At 44.5% G+C, this 21,423-nt stretch overlaps 1 protein-coding gene across 1 annotated transcript in view; it reads right to left on the reverse strand.

Moving 5' to 3' along the window:
- Positions 1–21,423, reverse strand: part of LOC144752367 (E3 ubiquitin-protein ligase TRIM11-like) — a 167,253-nt gene that overhangs the window by 87,399 nt on the left and 58,431 nt on the right. The window contains exon 3 of the mRNA XM_078640301.1: positions 7,119–7,349. Coding sequence (XP_078496427.1) covers positions 7,119–7,349 — 231 coding nt within the window. The remainder of the gene's footprint in view (positions 1–7,118; positions 7,350–21,423) is intronic.

Consider the following 21,423-nt stretch of genomic DNA (forward strand, 5'->3'; position numbering starts at 1 on the left):
ACCTCCCACGTTCACGCGCCGGAGTGCGGAACCAGCCTTTCCAAAGTTGATAAATTAAGTACCAGTACACTTAAAAAAACAAGTAGGAACTCCATCCACAAGTCCTACACCCTTACTTTCAGAGATTTGACACTCTAAGCATAGAACTTTTCACCACAAACAAAAATACAAAATCCCCAACCTTCACCGCCTGGTTTCCACACCCCCAGTCCATGGGCAGTGCTCTGTGTATGATTTGGTCAGGAATATTTGTGTGCAATGTTTTCCTCCTCTCCCAGTGATACCTTGCGTGATCAGGAAGCTGAGGCAAACATCCCCCACACACATCCTGGTGGCGCCAATGTGGGACAGACAACCATGGTTCTCAACCCTTCAGGAGATGTCCATTGACTCTCAAGAGAAGCTTCCCAACAGGCCGGATCTTCACACAAAAAACTAAAGCAAAGTCCGGCATCCAGATCCCAAGCAGCTCAACTGGTGATTTGGCTCCTGTGATCCTAGAGTTTAGTTCTCTTGATGTATCTTAAGTATGCATAGACAAACTTAGAGAAGTTCATAGGCCCGCTATGCGCACCTGCTATCCTGCAAATTGGCAGTGTTTTGTCCACTGTTGTACTCCAAACCACATAAACCCTCTTATGCCTACTGTTCAAGACAATATCTTTTACCTTGTACATTTACAAAAATTAGGGTGGGCCTTCACATCAATTCGGCTACACCTAGCCACTATAGTTACATATGAATAATGGTTTCTATGGAAGGCTTTAAATGTGCCAGTCCACCAATGGTACATCCAGCCCCAGTCAGGGGTCTCAATATTGTGCCTACCAGGCCTATGGGGCCCCCTTTTGAGCCCCTACATTTGCATTCTCTGCCATTTCTTTCTGGAGAGGTTGTATCCATGTAGCCATAACGTCTCTTAGACTTATCGGCTCCAGTGCTGCTGGAACCTTTTTTCAAGGTGCACAATAAGAATGGTTCTTAGAACCAATGCTAAAGCCTTACCTAAGGCTGTCTCCCCATTCCACCTTAACCAAACAGTTGAGCTCCCAGTCTTTTTTCAGCGACCTGACTCAGTAGCTGAACGAGTACTCCACACACTTGGCATCAAGCGTGCTCTCATGTATTCTATAGATAGGACCAAGGCCTTTCGCAAGCCTTTGCCTTCTCAGTCTCCTAAAGGTCATCTCATTTCTGTGGGAGAGATTGGCAGGTGGATTGTTAAATGCATCCAAACCTGTTATGCTAAAGTAAAAAAAAAATCTTCTCATCCTAAGCCACACTCCACCTGCAATCAGGGCACTTACCATAACGGACATTTGTAAAGCTGCCACATGGACTATGTAAACAAGAGTTTGGGACCGTCTGTTGACCAACGGACTAGATAACTGTAACTTTTAGCCTTTGAAACTCACCAACGCATTTTTGTAACTCTAGTTTCTGAAGCTTCTGAAAGGACAAACACTAAGCAAATGCACTCCCAGGGTAAAATTGTAATTTTTATGCCAAGTTTGTTTCAAGTGCGTTCAGCATTTCGTTTTCTAGCATAGATTCCTATGAGAGTAGCTAAGCATGGTAATTGTCTGAGTTATATTTACGGATCTGCACAACATTTGGCATTTATTAGCAAATCAAAGCTTTTTCCTCCAAAGGAAATGCTGTCTCCTGCTGATGAGACCGTATTAACATCTCCAGTCATAAGAGACGAATCGTCAGGGAAGGAAATGATAATGAAGCGGAAATAAGAGTTCTGTGCATATCTCTGCCAGCTACTAATAACCTTGCATGTTTCTTATTAACAACTTGTAGGACAGCTACCACCCTGTCTGACTGTATTTAGCAAGAAGAGGGAAGGTGACCAGGACCAAGCTGTGCATTAAACTTTATTGTGTAATTCTGCGGTAGAGGCATTTTCTGCATAATCATGAATTGCCACATGACCCCCCCCCCTCATGTGCCGCATAGTATGCAGATTTTAACCAAAATATGTTTTGTTTCTAGCTTAAACAGGTGCAAAGCTAATAAAAACACAACAGCATGTATTGACTCACAGTTGAATGCCCTTTGCATAGTTTGATCACCGTTCAATTGCGTATTGCTGTAACTGGGTGTTTAAATTAGTTTTTCATTCAGTTTAACAAGTCAAAACGAAACCTAAGAGCCGCGCGTGTGAGCTTCTACCGCAGACAGCTCACGTCACGCGGCTCTTAGCTTTCGGTTTCCAAGGCGCATGGAGGAGTCGGATTCCGATGCGCGTGACCCAATCCCAAGGCGCGCGTCGGAATCCGACTCTGCCATGCTTCTTAATGGTGCGCGCGGCCAGCTCATGTCGCTAATCCTTGTCGGCTTTTGAGACCTAAAAACGATTGCAATAGTTCTCTGGCGAGAACGCGCTTCGCACGTTTAGCCGAGACCTAAATAAAGGTTACCACCCAGTTAAGCCACCGGAACCAGGGTGATTAACAGTACAGAGAATCCAAAGGTTCCCAATTACTGTGAAGAGTAACAAACAAGCATGCGGCCAAAGATATGACACCACTGCTCAAAATAATGTAAGGTTTTAAAATGTTTAAAGGAAAAGCGTGACTGTAAACATAAGTCTCATTACCTTGTGGAAAAGAGCTGTCATCATTAACTGGGTAAACAAAGTTCAAAAGTTCCAAAGGGTCTCTGAGGTACCAAGTTTCTAAGCAAAAGGATGGACAAACAATAATTAACCCTCTGCCCAAAGTTCCACTCATAAAGAAATGGAAAGCGTAGCGTGTTTAAGCGTAGACACTGATAAGACTAAATCAATTACCTCGAGGCAAAGTGCATCCTTTCACTCCATCGTAAACGGAGCACTAAAGGGAAAATTCATCACTCACACGCGCAGCCTGCGCAGTGACAGACGCTCGATGCTGCCGGGTGGAAGTCACATGGGTGACAAGGCTTTTGTTTGGAAACTTTGGTATTTTGTTTACCCCGTAATGATGACAGCTCCCTTTCCATGAGGTAATGAGACCGATTTTTACCGACACGTTTTTCCTTTAAACATTTTAAAACCTTACATTTTGAGGAGTGGTGTTGTATCTTTGGTCCCCTGCTTGTTTGTTACTCTTCACAGTAATTGGGAACCTTTGGATTCAAACTCGGCACCCTCGTTGGAAGTTTTCTTTTGAAAAGAACATAGTTGAATTTTGACATTATCTTATGAAAAGTAAGTCCAGAATAATTTTGCACACAAGTCCTTCCTTTCTCCCTTCTACATATTTGGGGCACTTTTGTATATGTATGTTCCAGATGTTTTGCTGGATTTTAAACATTCAGATTGATGTTCAACATGAATAAATAATATTGAACAGAATTTTATAGTAGGAGTAATTTAATGGATGCTGCTACATAAATGTGTGTTCTTCCGAATTGTCCCACTGGGACCACCTATCCTCTGTACTGTTAGTCACCCAGGTCCCGGTGGCTTAACTGGGTTGTACCCTTTTTTGTAACCAGCTATGTAACCAGGCATTTGGAGTAGGTGATGGCATGTTGCCCCAGATAAATTTAGTTTGAAGAATAGTGACAATTTTATATTACGAGTAACCCTTGATTATATAACAGAGTGTGCAAAATGAATCTGCAAATTGCTGCCCAGCAGCATTAGAAATGCAATTTAAAACTAGATTTTCTTGGCACCCTAAATGTTAACCAAATTCCTCTCCAATATGGCTTAGGGTGGGGTTAGAGGTGTAAACCTCCTTACTGTGGTTATATGCTGTCACTTTAACAGTAATGTTCTGCTCAAATATGTTGATTAGTTTACAGCCAAGAAGCTTCATGGGAAGTAGCTCCATGTAAAGGGCATTAGATGAGGGTGACAGAAAATATCCAGGACATCCCTCCGAGGACGACAGAGAGCATCCCTACGAGGGTGACAGAGAGCATCCCTCGGAAGATGACAGAGAGCATCCATCTGAGGGCGACAGAAAGCATCCCTCCAAGGGCAAAAGAGAGCATCCCTCGAAGGGCAAAAGAGAGCATCTCTACGAGGGTGACAGAAAGCATCCCTCGGAGGATGACAGAGAGCATCCATCTGAGGGCGACAGAGAGCATCCATCTGAGGGCGACAGAGAGCATCCATCTGAGGGCGACAGAGAGCATCCATCTGAGGGCGACAGAGAGCATCCCTTGGATGTTTTCTTGCGAAGCTGCAGGCAGCCTTTGACAAAGGTGGTGGGGGCTCTGAAACGCGTTGGGCGGAAAATAAACTCAGCATGAAACTTCCGGGTTGCCCTGGTAGTAATAATTCAGATGAATTGCCTACCGTGGCATGCTCGTTCATGCGCAGGACAACTTAGAATTCATAGTAATATCATTGTTTTTTTTTTTTTGTAAAACCTTTATTAGCGTCAAAAGGATATACAAGTCTAGGCCTACAACCAAATCGGCCGGCCTCAATATGTAAAGCGGTCAGAGGTTCCAAGGCAACCATTGCAGATTCAATCAGCAAGAAGCAGAAGCAATACAATCGTAAAAAGGGAGAAAACACAGAGGAACCAGACGGCCAAAAAACAGGAGCAAAGAAGGTTAATTTTATAATATGGGGATGAGGAGTATGATGGGCTCACGTTCAATATAAAGGAGTCCGAAGTCCCAAAACCATCTTCAGCGACAATAAGGGGGTGTGGGGCCGTAATACAGGAGAGGCAGCGCAATACACACAGGGAGATAGGGATAGTTTAGACACAATCGACACGTGATCATTATCATCTTTACATGCCCACCACCCAATATCACAGCAGAGCCAGAACAGAGGGATCGGATAAACATTACATCAAAACTAACCCGTCATAGTGACCTCAAGGAAAAAAAGGGGGGGGGGGTGAAGAAAAGGGGGAGAGGGGGGAAAGAGGGGGAGGGGAGGAGGACAAGGCGGAAAATAAGAAAAGGAAATGAAAGGAAATGAAATACAAAAAGAAAGAAAGAAGACCACGTCGAAACATGCGTCCCGTGGCGAGAGTACAGGAGAAAACAGGAGTATCAGCAACAAGGAGGGTACAGCAATCGAGACGAAAAGCAACCGACCCATAGGAGGAGGATCAATGACGTCACAAACCCCACCCCGACCATACCCCGGGAGGCAAGGACAGACGCGGCATTACTATAAAGGGATACAAAAGGGCCATAGAACTATAAAACAAACAAAATATAGAAACAATTTTATGGTAACAGTTATTTGGAGCGCACAGCAAAGTCAGGGTATGTAAGCAAATACAAATGTACACGGTGCTCAGGAAGAGAAGGGGAGTTGGTTACCACAACCCCCAAGGATAAACCAATTGGTCCAGACTAATAAGGTGGTCCTCCGAGCACTCATTCAAATAATCAAAGTCCTTGTGTAGTTTTCTTTATTCCCAATTCTTCATTCACAAAGATGTTCCACAAATGATACAAATACACAGCCAACACGTGTTTCGTCAAGTCAGTACGACAGAGGACTTCTTCAGGGCTGCAACCCAAACAAGAGGGGGGCAAGAAGAAACGGCTGCTCAAAATGGCGGCAGATCGTGGCAGGCTCACAGGGATATCGGGGGCCAGGGATGCGCGCAGGGATCTCAGAGCTTCCAGGATATCTCTGACTGTAAGCTCACGCTCACCAGACCGGATCCCCGCGCAATCAGGCAACCCAAGCCCGCCGCCACGAGGCGATATAAGTTTCAGAGGGTCGGTCGCCATTTCGCGAAGTCAGCCCAGTCGCCACCCTCCGCGACTCTCAAAAAACAGTTAAAAAATGTAGGACTTTACAGAGCTCCGGGGGGTTCCCCGCAATGGCAGCCCTGGTGCAGAAAGGATGTCGCCCATGCGGGTCGCCGCCTACATCAGCACCGGCGCCCCCAACAAGCAGAGTCCGGGCGCAGAGGTCCAGGGCCGCCGGACACAGCAGCGGCGGGGGGGGAACCCCTTCACAGAAGCAGTCCCCGGTGCATCTCACCCACATCAGCCATGCGGCCACCATGGCAGGCCCGGATCAGGATCGCCGGGAAGTTCGCACAACGGCTCTCATCATCGGTTCACTCTCTCGACCGGGGCCGACAGTCGTCGGATCTCACAGGCTAGGTCCCGGTCCAGGTTCACGGAGGCCCCGGTCTTGCGGAGGGCACAACTTCGGAACCGCTGCACATCAAAACCTCCGGGCTAAACGGTGAGTACAAGCGAGGTGTTCCGTCACCAATTCCCCGATAACGTGTCGTCTCCGGACAGGATATGATACAGGATATACGATCAGGCCGGAGGGCCGCGGGAGCCGAGCTAAAAGGCGACCATTACGCTCGCGAGCTTGGCTCCTCCCCCTCAGTAATATCATTGTTGATGTGTATATGGTCACTCGCTTTCCACTCTCATTTAACCCCACTTTGCACACAAGTCCTTCCTTTCTCCATTTTACACATTTGGCTCACTTTTGTATATGTATGTTCCAGATGTTTCGCTGGATTTTGAACATTCAGATTGATGTTCAATATGAATAAATACTAATGAGCAGAATTTTATAGTACGAGTCATTTAATGGATGCTGCTACATAAATATTTGTGTTCTTCCAAATTGTCCCACTGGGACCACCTATCCTCTGCACTGTAGTTTCATAGTTGTTCACCCTAACAAGAGATCAGTACACTCGAAAGTAGGTGGCCACTTGCATCAGGAGAAAAGTAATCAATTTCAAACAGAAATGTTTTTAAACGTCTTAGAAAAGGAGGAATCTGGTTTCTTTCCAAATTTCTTAGATGTTTGCTCACATTATGCTTTACATTTTTATCCGGCTTTTTTCCCACTTTGCTCCTTTGTATCCCTGTTAATTACTGTCACTGGAATTGCTTGGTGTGTCACATTAACTTGTATGTGACACTGTAAGAGGTCACTGCACATTCCACTGCTTGTATATTGAATCGGGCTCGCAGCATCAAGTAAGACAGTGTAAATAATCCATGACTGTATATTGTGGATGGCTGTCAGAGTGCGTGGGGTCACTGTGCATTGATCCTGCCAGGATATCATGTGTGTTCCACTCATACATTTAATAATGCACACAAAATAGGAATATTTCACTTCCTTCTTTTGGTGCATTTCCCAAACAGTATCTCACCTTCAGGAGTTCCCATGCTGGCGCTTCACACTTTTTTCCTATCTCCGTTATCACTGCATTGAGAGAGGTGATTTGATAGGACAGTTTGGTGATATTTGCATTTTCCACCATGGTGATTTTCTTCTCCATCTCCTTCAGTCTCCCGTGCAGTGTTTGCTCATTTTCTTTCAGGAGTTGCCGCAGTTTTTCAATTTCAGATTCAAGTATCTTCTTCTCAGTTCTTAGCTTGTTCTATCAGAAGCAAAGAAAAGCTGGTTAGATGGTATAAAGCTTTCTATAGGCCGTCCAGAGAGTAGGGGTCCAGGAGGAAGGTGGAGGGGTTGCCTATTCTGATTGTCATCACCTTGCACAAAGGCTTTGTCTGAGCGACATCCCAAAAATTACATTTGAAAGAGAATTTAGATTTTTCACAGTCTGGTGGGCAGAAAGTCTGTATTTTATTAAAGACACAGGGGCTACGATTATGCAAATCTCCTTTATTGCCCGCTCCTTTATTGCCCGCTCACAGCAGCAACAATAGAAGAATATAGACCTTCAATAACTTTTTAATAGACAATAAAGTTCCCCAGCACGCAGTGTTCTTCATTTTTTGGTTTTGCGAACAAGATAGTTTCTTAGGCCCACATGCATCATTGTTACATTTTGCACTTCCTAATTTGCGAAAAACAAGGAATCGCAAATTAAGAAGTGCAAAATGCTATGCATCATTATTTTCGGTATTCATTTGTGATTCGGTAAAAATCGCAATTTTTACCGAATCCCAAATGAATACCGAATTCTTAAGTTAATTTTCGCAATTCCCATTGATTCCTATGGGCCAAAAGGCCCATAGGAGTGAATGGGAAGGCATCAGCAAATTGCGAGTGGCACTTTGAAAATTTCATGGGTGCAGGGGGGGGTCCAAAGGACCCCCCCATGCACCCCTGAAATGTATTTTTCGCATCATGTTTCACACACACTTGTCCTAAGGACATGTGTGTGTGAAACATGAATGTTGAAAAAAATAACATTTTCAGCATTTTAAACACTTTTTCCAAATTTGTGGTAATTTGGAAAAAGTGTTTAAAATGCTGAAAATGGTTTTTTTTTCAACATTCATGTTTCACACACACATGTCCTTAGGACAAGTGTGTGTGAAACATGATGCGAAAAATACATTTCAGGGGTGCATGGGGGGGTCCTTTGGACCCCCCCCTGCACCCATGAAATTTTCAAAGTGCCACTCGCAATTTGCTGATGCCTTCCCATTCACTCCTATGGGCCTTTTGGCCCATAGGAATCAATGGGAATAGCGAAAATTAACTTAAGAATTCGCTATTCATTTGGGATTCGGTAAAAATTGCGATTTTTACCGAATCACAAATGAATACCGAAAATAATGATGCATAGCATTTTGCACTTCTTAATTTGCGATTCCTTATTTTTCGCAAATTAGGAAGTGCAAAATGTAACAATGATGCATGTGGGCCTAAGAAACTATCTTGTTCAACCACTCGGTAAATTTGGCACCCTAATTGCGAATTTGCACTTGTAACAGTAATGATGCATTGCTTTTAAGAAATCGCACATCTGCGACTTCTTAAAAGCACCCGCAATTTTAGAACTCGCAAAAATGTTACGAATTCTAAAATTGCTTCATGCATCCCAAAAAGCACTTTTGCATTCGCAAACGGCCGATTTTAAGGAATCGCACCGTTTGCAACTACAAAAATGCTTGATGCATGTGGGCCTTAGATCCATAACTTACAAACGAAAAACTTAATCAGTGAAAACTTCTTACTCTGGAAAAGAAAAACAAGACAAAATCAATAAATTTTCTCCATCAGGGAGGGTTCCAATGTGGAGGGATAATCTAAGCCTCCGTGTCTTTAATAAAACCCAGAATGTCTGCCCACCAGGCTGTGAAAAATCTAAATGTTATGGCATGACACAGAGGTTAACATTATTCAGTTTTAAAGTGCATTTAATACATTGTCAATAAAGCTTGTAACAGGTCGAAAATAGCAACTTTTAAACATATTTTCATTGGATCAAGCCGCAGCCCCGAGGAGATCTACCGGGAAGAGAGGTTTAGAGGCTGAGGCACCCCTAAGGGAGTGTACACCAAGCAGAGTAATGTCTACACCTGTTTCTTTCATTACTTCTGTCACCCCTTGTGCTATGGTTGGGGAGTAACCTGCTCTATGAGGCAATTTATAGGATATTAGCATTTTTTCTGTATTTCCTCTCATACTCACAGTCCTCTCATATTCCATCAAACATTTCACTACAAACATTCTTTCATTCTCTGTAAATAAGGGGTAGAAAACATTAGTTGACATGGCTCTGTTCGCCTTTTAAATAAAACTAACCAATTCTGATTGGTAGGCCCTGATGTTGATGTCTAAGGCTTTTATGTCTGAAGTCCATCTACAAGACACCAGGCATAGCAAGACAGTGAGTTTATAAGTGATATGTTTTGGGGATAATCCAGAATTCTCTCTCCAACCTATTAAGACCTGTAGGACCTCTCTAATGTCCCATAATGCAGTATATTTTGCAGAAGGTGGGTTTAGTACCCACATACTTCGCCTTAATTTTTTAGTCAGTAAGTTTTGGCCCACAGAGACTCTGTCTACAAGGCAGTGACATGCTGCAAAAGCCGATCTACAAACTTTAACTGTTCTATAAGAAAGAGAGTCCTAATGTGAATAAACCAGATAAGTAATTAACTACATTTACTAAACCAGTTGAAACAGGATTGTAGTTCGTTCATAGGAACAAACCCATTTCTCCCCAGTCAGTCTATATGCTTTCCTTGTGCCAGGCACTCATGACTCCGATATGAGTCTACAAGCGTCTGCCGAAAGGCCTGGATCTGCCATTGTCTCCTGAAATCCGCCAGGCCATCAGCGTCAGATGTCCATGCTCTTCAAGAGGATGTGACTCTCCTTCTGTCTGGGCCTGTAATTACTTCCCTGAAAGTTGGAATTAATATTGTAAGCCTATGCTCATTTGTAGTAGAATTGAGAACCATGCCTGTGACCTCCAAAGCGGTGTTATCACTACTGTGACCTTCATGTTCCTGCAAACATGCAACAGTAGCTTAGGTAGGAGTAGGTCTTGGTAGCATGACAAAAGGAGCGAAAGCATAAGGTGCTAGGCCCTGCCAATTCTGAAGGAAGGCATCCACCCGAGGCCTGAGGGTCCGGCATCCAGCTGAAAGATTTTGACAGTTGAGTGTTCCATCTGTCCACAAAGAGGTCCACCCGAAGGGTCTCCATATAGACCGGCAACTGAGGAAAATGTCCATGTTTAACCTCCTATTGATAGAATCTCTGAAATTGCGGGAGAACAAATCTGTAACACCATTGCTCTATTCTGGTATATGCTCCGCTGCTACCAACATGCCCTTGCTCAGAAAGTAACTCCAGAAGACCTTGACGAAATCTGAGGGCCCCCCATTGTCTTGACGTATCTGACCGCAGATACGTTGTCCATGCACATGTTACAGAACACTTCAGTAAGTCTTTGGTGAAGCATATAATTGTAAAGAACCTGCCAATAATTCCAAGCAGTTGATTAGCAACTCCTTCTCCTGATCTGTCCAGCGTCCCCCGGCTGATGAGTCACCACATCTTGCAACCCACCCCTCTAAACTTGCATCTGATTCTATCACCATCTCCTGGTTTTCCCCAAAAATGGCTCCTCCATTCCATGCTTCTTCAATCCTCAGCCACCAAAGTAGTTCCTTCTTTGAATCCAGGTCCAAAAACAGCATTTGAGAATACGATTGACATATTCTTTATGCTTTGGCTTTGAGTCTTTGGAGCACACAGTAGATTGCTCTGCTTCTTGACGACAGAAGGCCTAGGATCCTTGCTAGAGCCCACAAGGGGAATTTCTTTCTCCCTAAGCGATTCCTCAATTAGTTATGAAGTTTCTTTAACTTTTCCAGTGGCAATTTCAATTCTGCCCTTGTTATGTTCATGACAAAACCCAAGAACTGCATTTACTGGTTTGCTACCATGCTAGATTTTTTCCCCGTTTATGACAAAATCCAGGTGTTCTATTAGGCTCATGGTAAGTTCTGTGTGGGGTGAGACCACTTATCTGGACTGTGCCATTATCAGGATATCATCTAAGTAAACTATTAGTCTCACCCGTCTCGCGTACCGCGAACCTTGGTCAAACACCAAGGGGATGAGGAAAGTCCGAAAAGGATACTGCACCATTGCCATAGTCTGCCCATTCAGGTGAATTGGAGAATCTTTTGGTGTGGAGTCCAAATTGGGATGGGCAGGTAAGCATCCTTTAGATCTAACCGTGTTAGTCAATCCCCTTTCCTTGGCACATCTCTAAGGAGTTGCACCCCTTCCATTTTGAAGTTGTGGTGGACAACCCATTAGTAGAACTCTTTTAGATTTATCACGGGTCTCATTCCTTTGTCCTTCTCCACTAGAAAGATATTGCTGATAAAACTTGATTCCGTTACCTCTTGTACTGTCCCTTTGGTCAATAATTCCACTACCTCTTGTGTTACTAATATAGAATCTTCTTGTGAGAATATCAATTCTGGGGGAATTTTCCTTTGTAATGGTGAATCTGAAAATTCGATCTTGTGTCCCTCCTCTGTGTCTAGGACCAAAGGGTTCTGATTCACCAAGTTCCAGTTTTCACAAAATTGGTCTAGTCTGCCTCCTACTTTTTGGGGTATCTGAAAGGTCTTTCATACTTCTTACCTACTGAAAAGCCTCTTTGTCTCCGCTCACTTCTGAAGCCTCTCCTGTGAGGTATTTGTTTCTGTGGGCATAAATGACAAATGTGGAGTAAAGTGTGGGTGCGCAAATCTTGCCCAGTAATCCCAGGTAGGGTCTTGAAGAGCTTTGGCCACGGCCGAGGAACTGACCCCCTGTTCTCCCAGCCCTGCTAAAAACCCTATTCTTGAGGTCTTTCTAGGACTTCTGAATTGAGCTAAATGCTCCCATGTACTTAGCCATGTCCCTGATAAAATTATCCCCAGAAACTTAGACCTTGGGAGGCAGCTACTCCTTCTCTAGTAGCCAGTTTGACCAATTTAGGATCTATTTTAGCAATATGCTTTTTCATCTCTCATTTGAGAGTGCAGTATTTGCATTCCCCAGGAGGCAAATGGCTATTTGTGCCCATTGGTACAATTCCTTGGGGTCAATGAGGGGGTCTTCAAGATATGCCACTTCAGCCATCTCAAACGTCTTTGTGAGTGGGCCAATAATATTAAATACAGTCTTGGCAGGACTGGCAGCCTTTATCGATACCTTTCCTAGGGCCTTTTCCTCCCTTGGAGCTAAGAGCCACCACCTTTGTGTCTAACTCTGAGGTAGACCCAACTTTATCCGGGAGGGAGGGGTGTGGGCAATCGGATCTAAGACGGGACGCAACCTCTTTTGGCATTTCCTTCCTAGGCCAAAAGGAGAGGTACTCAGCAAAATGCCGCGATGGAGCCAACTCTGGAGACAAGGGGTGTTTGATGAGCAGCGGGTCAAACATATTCTCTTCGAATGGGTCAACAATACCCATTTTTGACCCTGATGCCCTTGATGCCTCCTTAGTTGTACCCATATTCCTCACCGCTATCTCAATACTTGAATCAAAGTCAGAGGAACAGGATAGGTTAATTGCATCCTACAATGCTTCATCACAATCTATGGGAATAGGAACCTCTGGGCCTTTTTCTTGCCCATCTGCAGTGCTGGAGGCATCATCCTTGTCACCGCTAATGCGTGAAGTAATTTGTTTTGAGCGTTTGGCTTTTTAACTCCCTTAGGCAGGATTTCCCCTGCAGCCTCTTCCTCTGGCCCTTAATCACCCATCTCTCCCTTCAGGGTGTCCTGGGACAGTAACTCGCCAACCCTTCTTGGAGAGAACCTCTACTTTTTTATTAATTAGGTCATCTAGTGTCCCATTACTTTATCTACTGCCTTCTTTAGAAGTTCTTCCAGTCTATCCTCCATGTATTCTCTGAAGGTTCAAAGGAAGGTAAATATTATTTAAGATTACTGGGCTCAGTGTAAGGAAACAGGTGCGCTGACAGTTCGTTGGACTGCAACTGCCAGAATTCAAGCAGTTTGCCCAATCAGTTAAAATGGCCACTGTAGTGTCTTTACTAAGGTGTCCTAATCTCCTAAAATGGCCTGGCACATACAGAGTGTGGCTGACCATCTCTTAAGGGTCTTTCTTCTAATTAGGTGGTCCTTTCTTTATTGTTGTGCCTCGGATTATCTCTTTTTCTTGGTGTTATTTATAAACCTGTACGATAATTGCGTATCGCACCGTTGCCTTTATTTACATGGGCCAGCAGTCGCTGAGGGGAAAGGAGGGCTGCTGACATCTTTGATAAGTAGACAGACTTTCTTCGGTTGCCACGCCTGTGAGAAGACTCTACTGAACTGCTGCCGATGGGTGAGCCCCGCTTGCGTAGCTCAACGGCCTCAGTGGGAGGTGACCTTAGCGAGATGGTCTATATTTTTTTTCTTTCAAGAAGCTCCCGCTACTATGGCACTGGGGTACGGGATCACACTTTTCAAAGAAATCTGGTCCGCAGCAACAAGTGGCGTGGGGTCGGATTTAGAAAAAAAAGATCAGTGTACAGCAAGGGAGTATTTCTCTGCCTTAAGGAGCCGAGAGAAACGCTGAAAAGTTGTATCAGGTACAGAGGAAGTAGGACCTCCGACCCGACGCTGTAAGAGAGCGGAAGTTAAATATAAAAATACAACCACACTCCTTTCTAGGGTTAGGAAAAGACATTGGGAGACATGGGAAGTTACACAATAAACTGGTTGAGGGTGTTGGTACAAGGATAGGAGGGAGATATTATTCTTATTTTCTATAGGGGAGGGTGGGATATCTCAAGGTGAAAAAACACAGTAAGACGCTGATTATGATGCGGCCTGTACAGGCTCCGACCTTAGGGCAGAGCCTTTATTGCCATGTAGGAAGGTGGAATCTGACTATATGGTTACCCCCACTTTTTTCCTGGTGTTTTAATGATTTTCGACTTAGTTGGACTGGGATCCTGCTATTCAGGGCCCCAGTCTATCTGCTTGCTCTATAAAATGGATTCCATGTACTTTAAGTACATACCAGATTGGCTACTGGGTCACCCTTGTGAGCCCCTGTATATGGTCCCTTAGGTACCCAGGGCATAGGGACCCCATAGGCCTACCAGGGGCTGCAGCATGTCTTGTGCCATCCCTGGTTAGCCTTCCAAACTGACATCACAGGTCTGTACTTACAGCCTGGGTAAGGTGGTGCAAGTACCCCTTACTTAGACATAGTATACCTATATCTACCTTATATAAAGACACATAGTAACCTATAAGTCACTCCTATGGCAGGCCTTGACAATCCTGAAGGCAGAGTGCTTGGTTTTGTGTGAGAGGGTGCCCTAGCATGAGCTGAACCCCTCTGCAGCTTTCGGAACCATCTCCTTATGGCTCTTCTATGATATAGCCATACCATATACTCTTAATTGCAATATAATCCTCGCGGTTAATGCTAACTTTGGTTTGGCTTTATCAAAACATGTCGTGTAAGGTGTCAAACACTTTGGAATACTACCCCCGTGCATTCCACCTTTCTAGAGGGAGAAGACATGTAGTTACTGGTAAACCCGGTTAAAGTTAAACAGAGCCCCAGCATCACAAAATGGATGCTGCTGCCACAGACACGAGCCTGCCCTCCTGCTGCTGGACAAAACTATGGCAGGGGAGGCCTGGACAATAGATTTCCTGTCTAGGAAGGTGCTGGCACCTCCCCAGACAGGCTTTAGTGGATTGGGGCAGGGTGGGTTGCATTCAGTGAATGCTTTTCAGGCAGTGCCTGGGGCACACAAGGTGCTCCATGCATTTCCCAGTTGCTGGGGCGCGGAGTCCCAGCTCTGGCGCGAAACTGGACAAAGGGGAAGGGGTCTAGCCACCCACTCCCCAGGCCCACCCATAGGAGGGACCTTGAAGTTAGTCCAACCCCTAAACTTACTGCAAGTATAGAAACCCAGTCCCTAGGACTTTAGATTACCCTGGACGAAACTCTGCAACATATATCTTGGACCTTTGACTTTCCATTTTGACTGGAAGACAGAAGAAATCTCCCTTGTGGTCAAGGAGTGACCACCCTGACTGTCTGCATTTTCGAGGCTCCCGCCGGATCCCGAAGAATCTGCGACACAGGACACAGACTTCCAGACATCTCTGATGCTGACCTGCACTCCCAGCAACGCTGAGACCTGTAGCAGACACGAGAGACGTAGGACCAGAACTCCTGGACATCCTGCATCTTTGCAACTGCACCTACTTTCCGAGGTATCCTGAAGTTGTGCATTGGGTATTTGAAGCCCCTGCCCCGTGCACCTTTTGCACTGAAGCTCAGAGGCCTACACTCCACGAGTATCCAGTGGGCCCGCTTTATGCATTTCCGCTCGAGGCCCCTTTGCGGTTCCAAGTCCATTGGCTAGTGAGCCCCCACGAAGGGCCATCTTTGATTTCGTGAGCTTTCCTGGTTGCTCCAGACATGCTCCAGACATGCTCCCACTCCTCTCCAGACCTTGTTGGTCTGTACCGAAGCCAATCTTGTCATCTTGCGTGGGTTGCTGTTGTTAAGGCTTGTTGGGTCCACTCCGGATTCCGACAATGCAGTCAACTAGATCCTTCGTGGGACAGCTCAAATCCAGCTCCTGGTCGTCGTCGGCCTCCTGGTCCTCATGGCTGAAGAGTCAAGCTTCACCTCTTTCAACTGAAATCACCCGACATCGGCTGGGATCTTCTCCTCGCCATCCTGGTCACTGGCTAGTGACCCAGACTCCGTCTCCTCTGGTTTCAGGTTCTTCATATCTCCGATCCACCCTTGGATCCACCCAGACACTTTTCCTCTGGTCGCCTGCAGCATTTCTTCGTAGCTCTCCAAAGGAATCGACGACGAAACCCGACACCTATGCACCCGGCTTCCCTGGACGAGGTAACACGAGTACTCCGGTGCTCCCATGGGTCTTGGCTCTCGAAGTGTCCTAGTCTAAAAGGGTTCCATCGTAGTGCCCTTAATCTTTAAAATTGTAACTTGTTCGTTCTCCATAGAAAGTCAAAGGTGATCCGCGGCTGTGTTTAGACACTGCACTCGTCCCCTGTGGGCCTCCTGCATTCTAACCGTAGGTGGTTATAGCGGTTCTACAGGCCCTAGGCCTGCTTTATAACTCTCACGTCATTCTTATATTTTAGCATCTGGTTTGTGGGGCCCCTAGGGCATAACATATACTGTGCAACTTATCGTATGCTAATTAAGTTCCTTGTATTGTACTTTTACCTCTGACCTCAAAGAATCCAGAGGGGTTGTATTTAGAATAAATACATATATATTTGATATATACCTTGTGTGGTGTGCTTTCATTTGATCATTCAAGAGATTATAATTGGTAAAACAACTAGCTTAACTCGCCTGAAGGCTGCTCTCCACAGCTACCACTAGGATAGCTTTCTATAAGGTTGACTTTAGAACCTACCATCAATAAGGGTCGTTTGAACTGGTGCAAGGTGCCCACTAGACTAGTGGACATCATATACCAGTCCAACTTCTCACAGGCCGCATCATAATGTGCCAGTTGGTTTACTTTCCGACCACCTAATCAAGATGAGATATAAGAAATGGGCGGTCGGAAAGTAAACCGGCCGGTCATTACGGCTGGCTTCCGACGGGCTCTCGAGCCCGTCCGCCAGATGGCAGCCGGCCTGTAATTTCAAGGGCCGGTCTGTCCGACATGGAAACCATGTCGAAAGCATGTTTGGGAGCCCCCAGCAAGGCCTTCTTTGATGCACGGTGTCTGGTTGGAGGCAGAGGGGGCATATATGGTGCACCCCTGTTGATCCCTGCACGGGGTGCAGGGTGCAGGGATGAAGCGCACTTTCAATTTTACTATCCGAGCATGCATTACAGATGATTTACAGCCAGAATGCATGCTCCCATAGTGTTACATAGGCACGCGACAAAACAGTGTTCAATCGCATCCTAATAAGGCAGTTTGGACCGCCAACATCGATATCAGCCCCAAGTATTAGTATTATAAAGGCTGTACTTATCGTATGAGCAGAAGCAACACCGAAAGGGAGAACACTGCATGTGGCGGGACTTTATAGCCTTTTAAAATGTTTTTGAAGTTCTATATTCTTCAATTGTTGCTGCTGTGAGTTGGCAATTAAGGATATTTGCATAATGTAAGCTTCCTGGTTATGCCATAAAATCTAACTCAATCAGTTCAAAAACCTTCGAGCTTTAGTCGCAACTGCCAACGATGACCATTTGCTGAAGACATGACAATGCGGTTGCAACTTTTATCATCGAGCATCTTTGTGCAACTGTCCTTGAAGCCCACACTGTCAATGACAAGTGGCACGATGGAGACCTGACAAACTGATTAACTCTATCAGTCATCGGCTCCAATGAGGATGCCCTACAGCTCTGTACAATTATAGCTTGTGCTATAGGAACGAGTACTCCGAGCACACCACCACCAAGTACGTATAGCAGGGCAGAGGAATGTGCGGTCTGAAAAATATAGTTTTCGCCTGGGTGAACTCCTGGAGGCAAAGTCACTGAACTGATATATACTAGTCAGTGGGGTACCCCAGAGTCTGTGCTTGATTAATACCTATGCTCATACAGGGGACTAAAGTATCTAGAACTCTTAGAGAGAGTAGAGGCTACCAGAGGTCCGCTGCGCTATTCTGGGGATCGTACAGTGCAAACGTGTAGATAAGTATTAGGCTAGACATAATAATATTGTGTCTGTTGATTGACTGTTGGGTTCTGAGCGCCTGCCGCGCCTTCTGCCTCTGTCAGAAGCCGTTGACTCCTCGACCTTGCTATCCTGGGAGTCAAGGGCAGAAAGGGATATCCGTGGCCTGTTTCATAGCCACTGTAGGACAGACCTCAGGACACCAGAGGCAAACAACCTCAACCAACATGTCCATCGGCCCCTCTCTGACGTTCGTCCCTCCTGCCCCTGATCGTGGTTTGGCTGTGCACAAACCCTGAGCCTCGTGTCCAGGGCTAGGATCTGGTGCACAGGGTTTTACAGCAATTAACGGGCACTCAGCTATCAATACTATCAGGGGTATAGCGATAAGTGAGGTAACAACCACTAAAGAATGAAGAGTGCACATTAGGAGAAACACTTCATGAAAAGTGTAGGAGGATTTATCAGATACCATGAAAGGTGTATGGCAATGACACCCTTGTTAAATATCTCTACAGTCACCCCCTGTTGAATACTTAAATATCACAACCAATGGCATTGTTAGAGTGGTGATAAATGTGCACCACTGTTGAAGGGGCTTACACATTACTGGCCTGCTCCTTCTCCCATCCTGAGGCACAGCTAGGTGCACTAGATATCCTGGGACATTCCAGTCAGCTATGGCGTATCCCTGTAAGAAAGGTCTAATGAAGCCACAAAAACTGACACGTCAAACTATGGCCGCTTTAATAAGACTGTTGCAGGAAAATCTTACAATGATGATTGAGCAAAACAGAGAATGTCCAAGCTCAGAGGCTGAAGCTGAGCTGTGCCCATTTCATTTCTAGAATTAGAAATGCATATGTCCTGAAGAAGGGAATGTAAATGTCCCCAAACGTGCTAAGTTTAGAGGGCATTTGGTTTAGATGAACTATTCTTGGGTTAAAACTCATGTACACAATGTTGCAGCTTCCATGCTTGTTTTATTACTGATCACATCCAAAGAATTTTGTGGGTTTGCTTATTGATCTGCACATCTATTGACATACTAAGTCTAGGTGTTGATTTTCAATCGTACCACTAAGGGGTGCTCATATGATGTTGTAATACCCACCCACCAGGGTATTTTTATCTCTAGGACTGCAAAGTCTAGAACAATGATCAACCACAGTACATCAGAGCACACCTGATCATTATATCTATGATCCAACAAGATAGTGAGACAAATAATGGTGGAGTTTCTTCTACAAAATGTGTTCCAATTGTCCTTGTCAAGTGTCCTTTCAATAAAGTTTCAAGCACAATCCTGAATCAGGTCTTTTCCGTTTAACTTTTATTTCCAATTTTCCAAATACACGAAGAAGAACAGCAGCCGACACGCGTTTCGCCCACTGGGCTTTTTCAAGGCCCTGAATTAGATATTTATTGTTTTATTTCCATTGCCAGCGAATGTTCAGCTGAAAGTCACGACTACAAACACAGACAGAAAAGACACAGAACGGACGTATCAAGGTCCGAAAACGCACACAAGCTTTTAAGAATGGTAGCGATTCTCAGGATCAGGAGGTAGCTTCCGAAACAATTGCACAGTTTGAAAAAAAAATTCGCTGCTCTACTACGGGCCAAACGTCACTTGCTTCTGCAATAACTTAACACAGAAGCCTCCCTTCAACAAGCCAGGCCAGCATTGATTGGCAACGGAAATAGCACGATAAATATTAAATTCAGAGCCTTGCAAAAGCTCAGTGGGCGAAACGCGCGTTTGCTGCTGTTGTTCTTCGTGTGTTTGGAAAATAGTAAATAAAAGTTAAACGGAAAAGACCTGATTCTGGGTGGTGCTTGAAACTTTATTGAAAGGACACTTGACAAGGACAATTGGAACGCATCTTGTGGAAGAATCTCCACCATTTTTTGTCTCACTATCTTGTTGGATCATAGATATAGTGAGCGGGTGTACTCTGATGTACTATGGTTGATCATTGTTTTTTACTTAGATGAACTCTTGGATGTTCTGTGGTTTGTTGATGTATCTACAATACCATAGCATGATTACACTGATAAAACCTTTGTTTAGGAAGGGGCTTACACCAGGCTTGCTCAGTCTGATGGATGTATAGATCATTACTGATCCCTGCATACACAACCCACAGAGGTACACACCCACACAGAACCACACATACATTTCCAGACTCACACACAAACCTTGTACAAACTCACAGGTGGATATCCTCAGTCCGTGCATGCACAGACTCACACATCCATGCATATATATATATATATATACATACATACATATACATATACATACATATATATATATATACATATATATATATATATATATATATATATGCACACACGCTCACTGGTAATTGCAGAAAGCAGACGGCACTCCAAGCTAGGATGTTGTCATAAATTTAATAGCAGACCCCCTGCCCCAAGAAAAAGACAAACGCGTTTCGCCGAGAAACGGCTTCCTCAGTGTCAACATATTAAAGTTACCACGCCATTATATCTCCTCCTCTCCATTAACATCAAGAGAGGACTAAGCCGACAGTTCATACTGAAAATGGCGGACATCTTGTAATGTGCAAAACTACTGTTCTTCATAATTAAACATGGAGAATAAATGGTGATAAACAAAGTGCTCGTGCTCAAAAGAAATAAAAAGAAACTCACAAAGAAATAAATAAAACGTTGGATACGTGACTTGCGTACAAAGAGAGGAAATCCTCTATATCTCAGTGCATGCATTTCATATGTTTACATATGTATAGTATACTCGCAAATTTTGGAAAAGTCGCATTTAAAAAAAAAGGAAACAATAAAGAATTAGTTTCCATCGTGCCATATGATGTGAAAAATTCATGTAGATGTTTAAAACACTAATCATATATTTCTACCATTTCCATATCGCGAGTACCCATCAATAAGCTATGAACATGCACCTCAATGTTAACGTTTTTGTCTCTGTTGTTTTATCAATTACAGGCAAGTCACAATTTATACAGGCCTACATTGGCGTTTACTAGTTGCTTTTAAGAGATATAGCCCTGTATGGGCATGCTCCTCCCCGAAGTATTCTATTAATATCTTGTTTAATTCTGCAGAGCAGAACAAACGGGAGAGTTTCGGCAGAAAATAGGTGTCCAGATTTTATTACAGGTGTGACCCTATGCTTTTAAACAGATTGCTCCCACTGTGTGGTTATTCCAGGTGTACCCAAAGCTCTTCGTCATTATTTAAACCGACCGGTTTCATGGTCTGGAGGTCGATGATGTATCTCGACTCCATTGCCCTCAAACTTCTGATCTTGTCACCACCTCTTTCTTGTTTTTCCAACTGATCTATCAGATAGAAGGAAAGAAGATCTCTGTTACTGTTATGGTGGGTTTCGAAGTGGCGTGCCACCGGGTAATTTTTGTCTTTATTCGTGATGGCACGCATGTGCTCTAGGATACGTTTTTTCGCTGGATTGATCGTACTTCCAACATATCTCTTTGAGCACGGGCAAACAAGACAATACACCACGAATTCTGAATTGCAGTTCAGAAATTTCTTGATGGT

This window comes from Lissotriton helveticus, chromosome 5_1 (genome assembly GCF_964261635.1).
Source record: "Lissotriton helveticus chromosome 5_1, aLisHel1.1, whole genome shotgun sequence".
In the NCBI taxonomy this organism is placed as follows: Eukaryota; Metazoa; Chordata; class Amphibia; order Caudata; family Salamandridae; genus Lissotriton; species Lissotriton helveticus.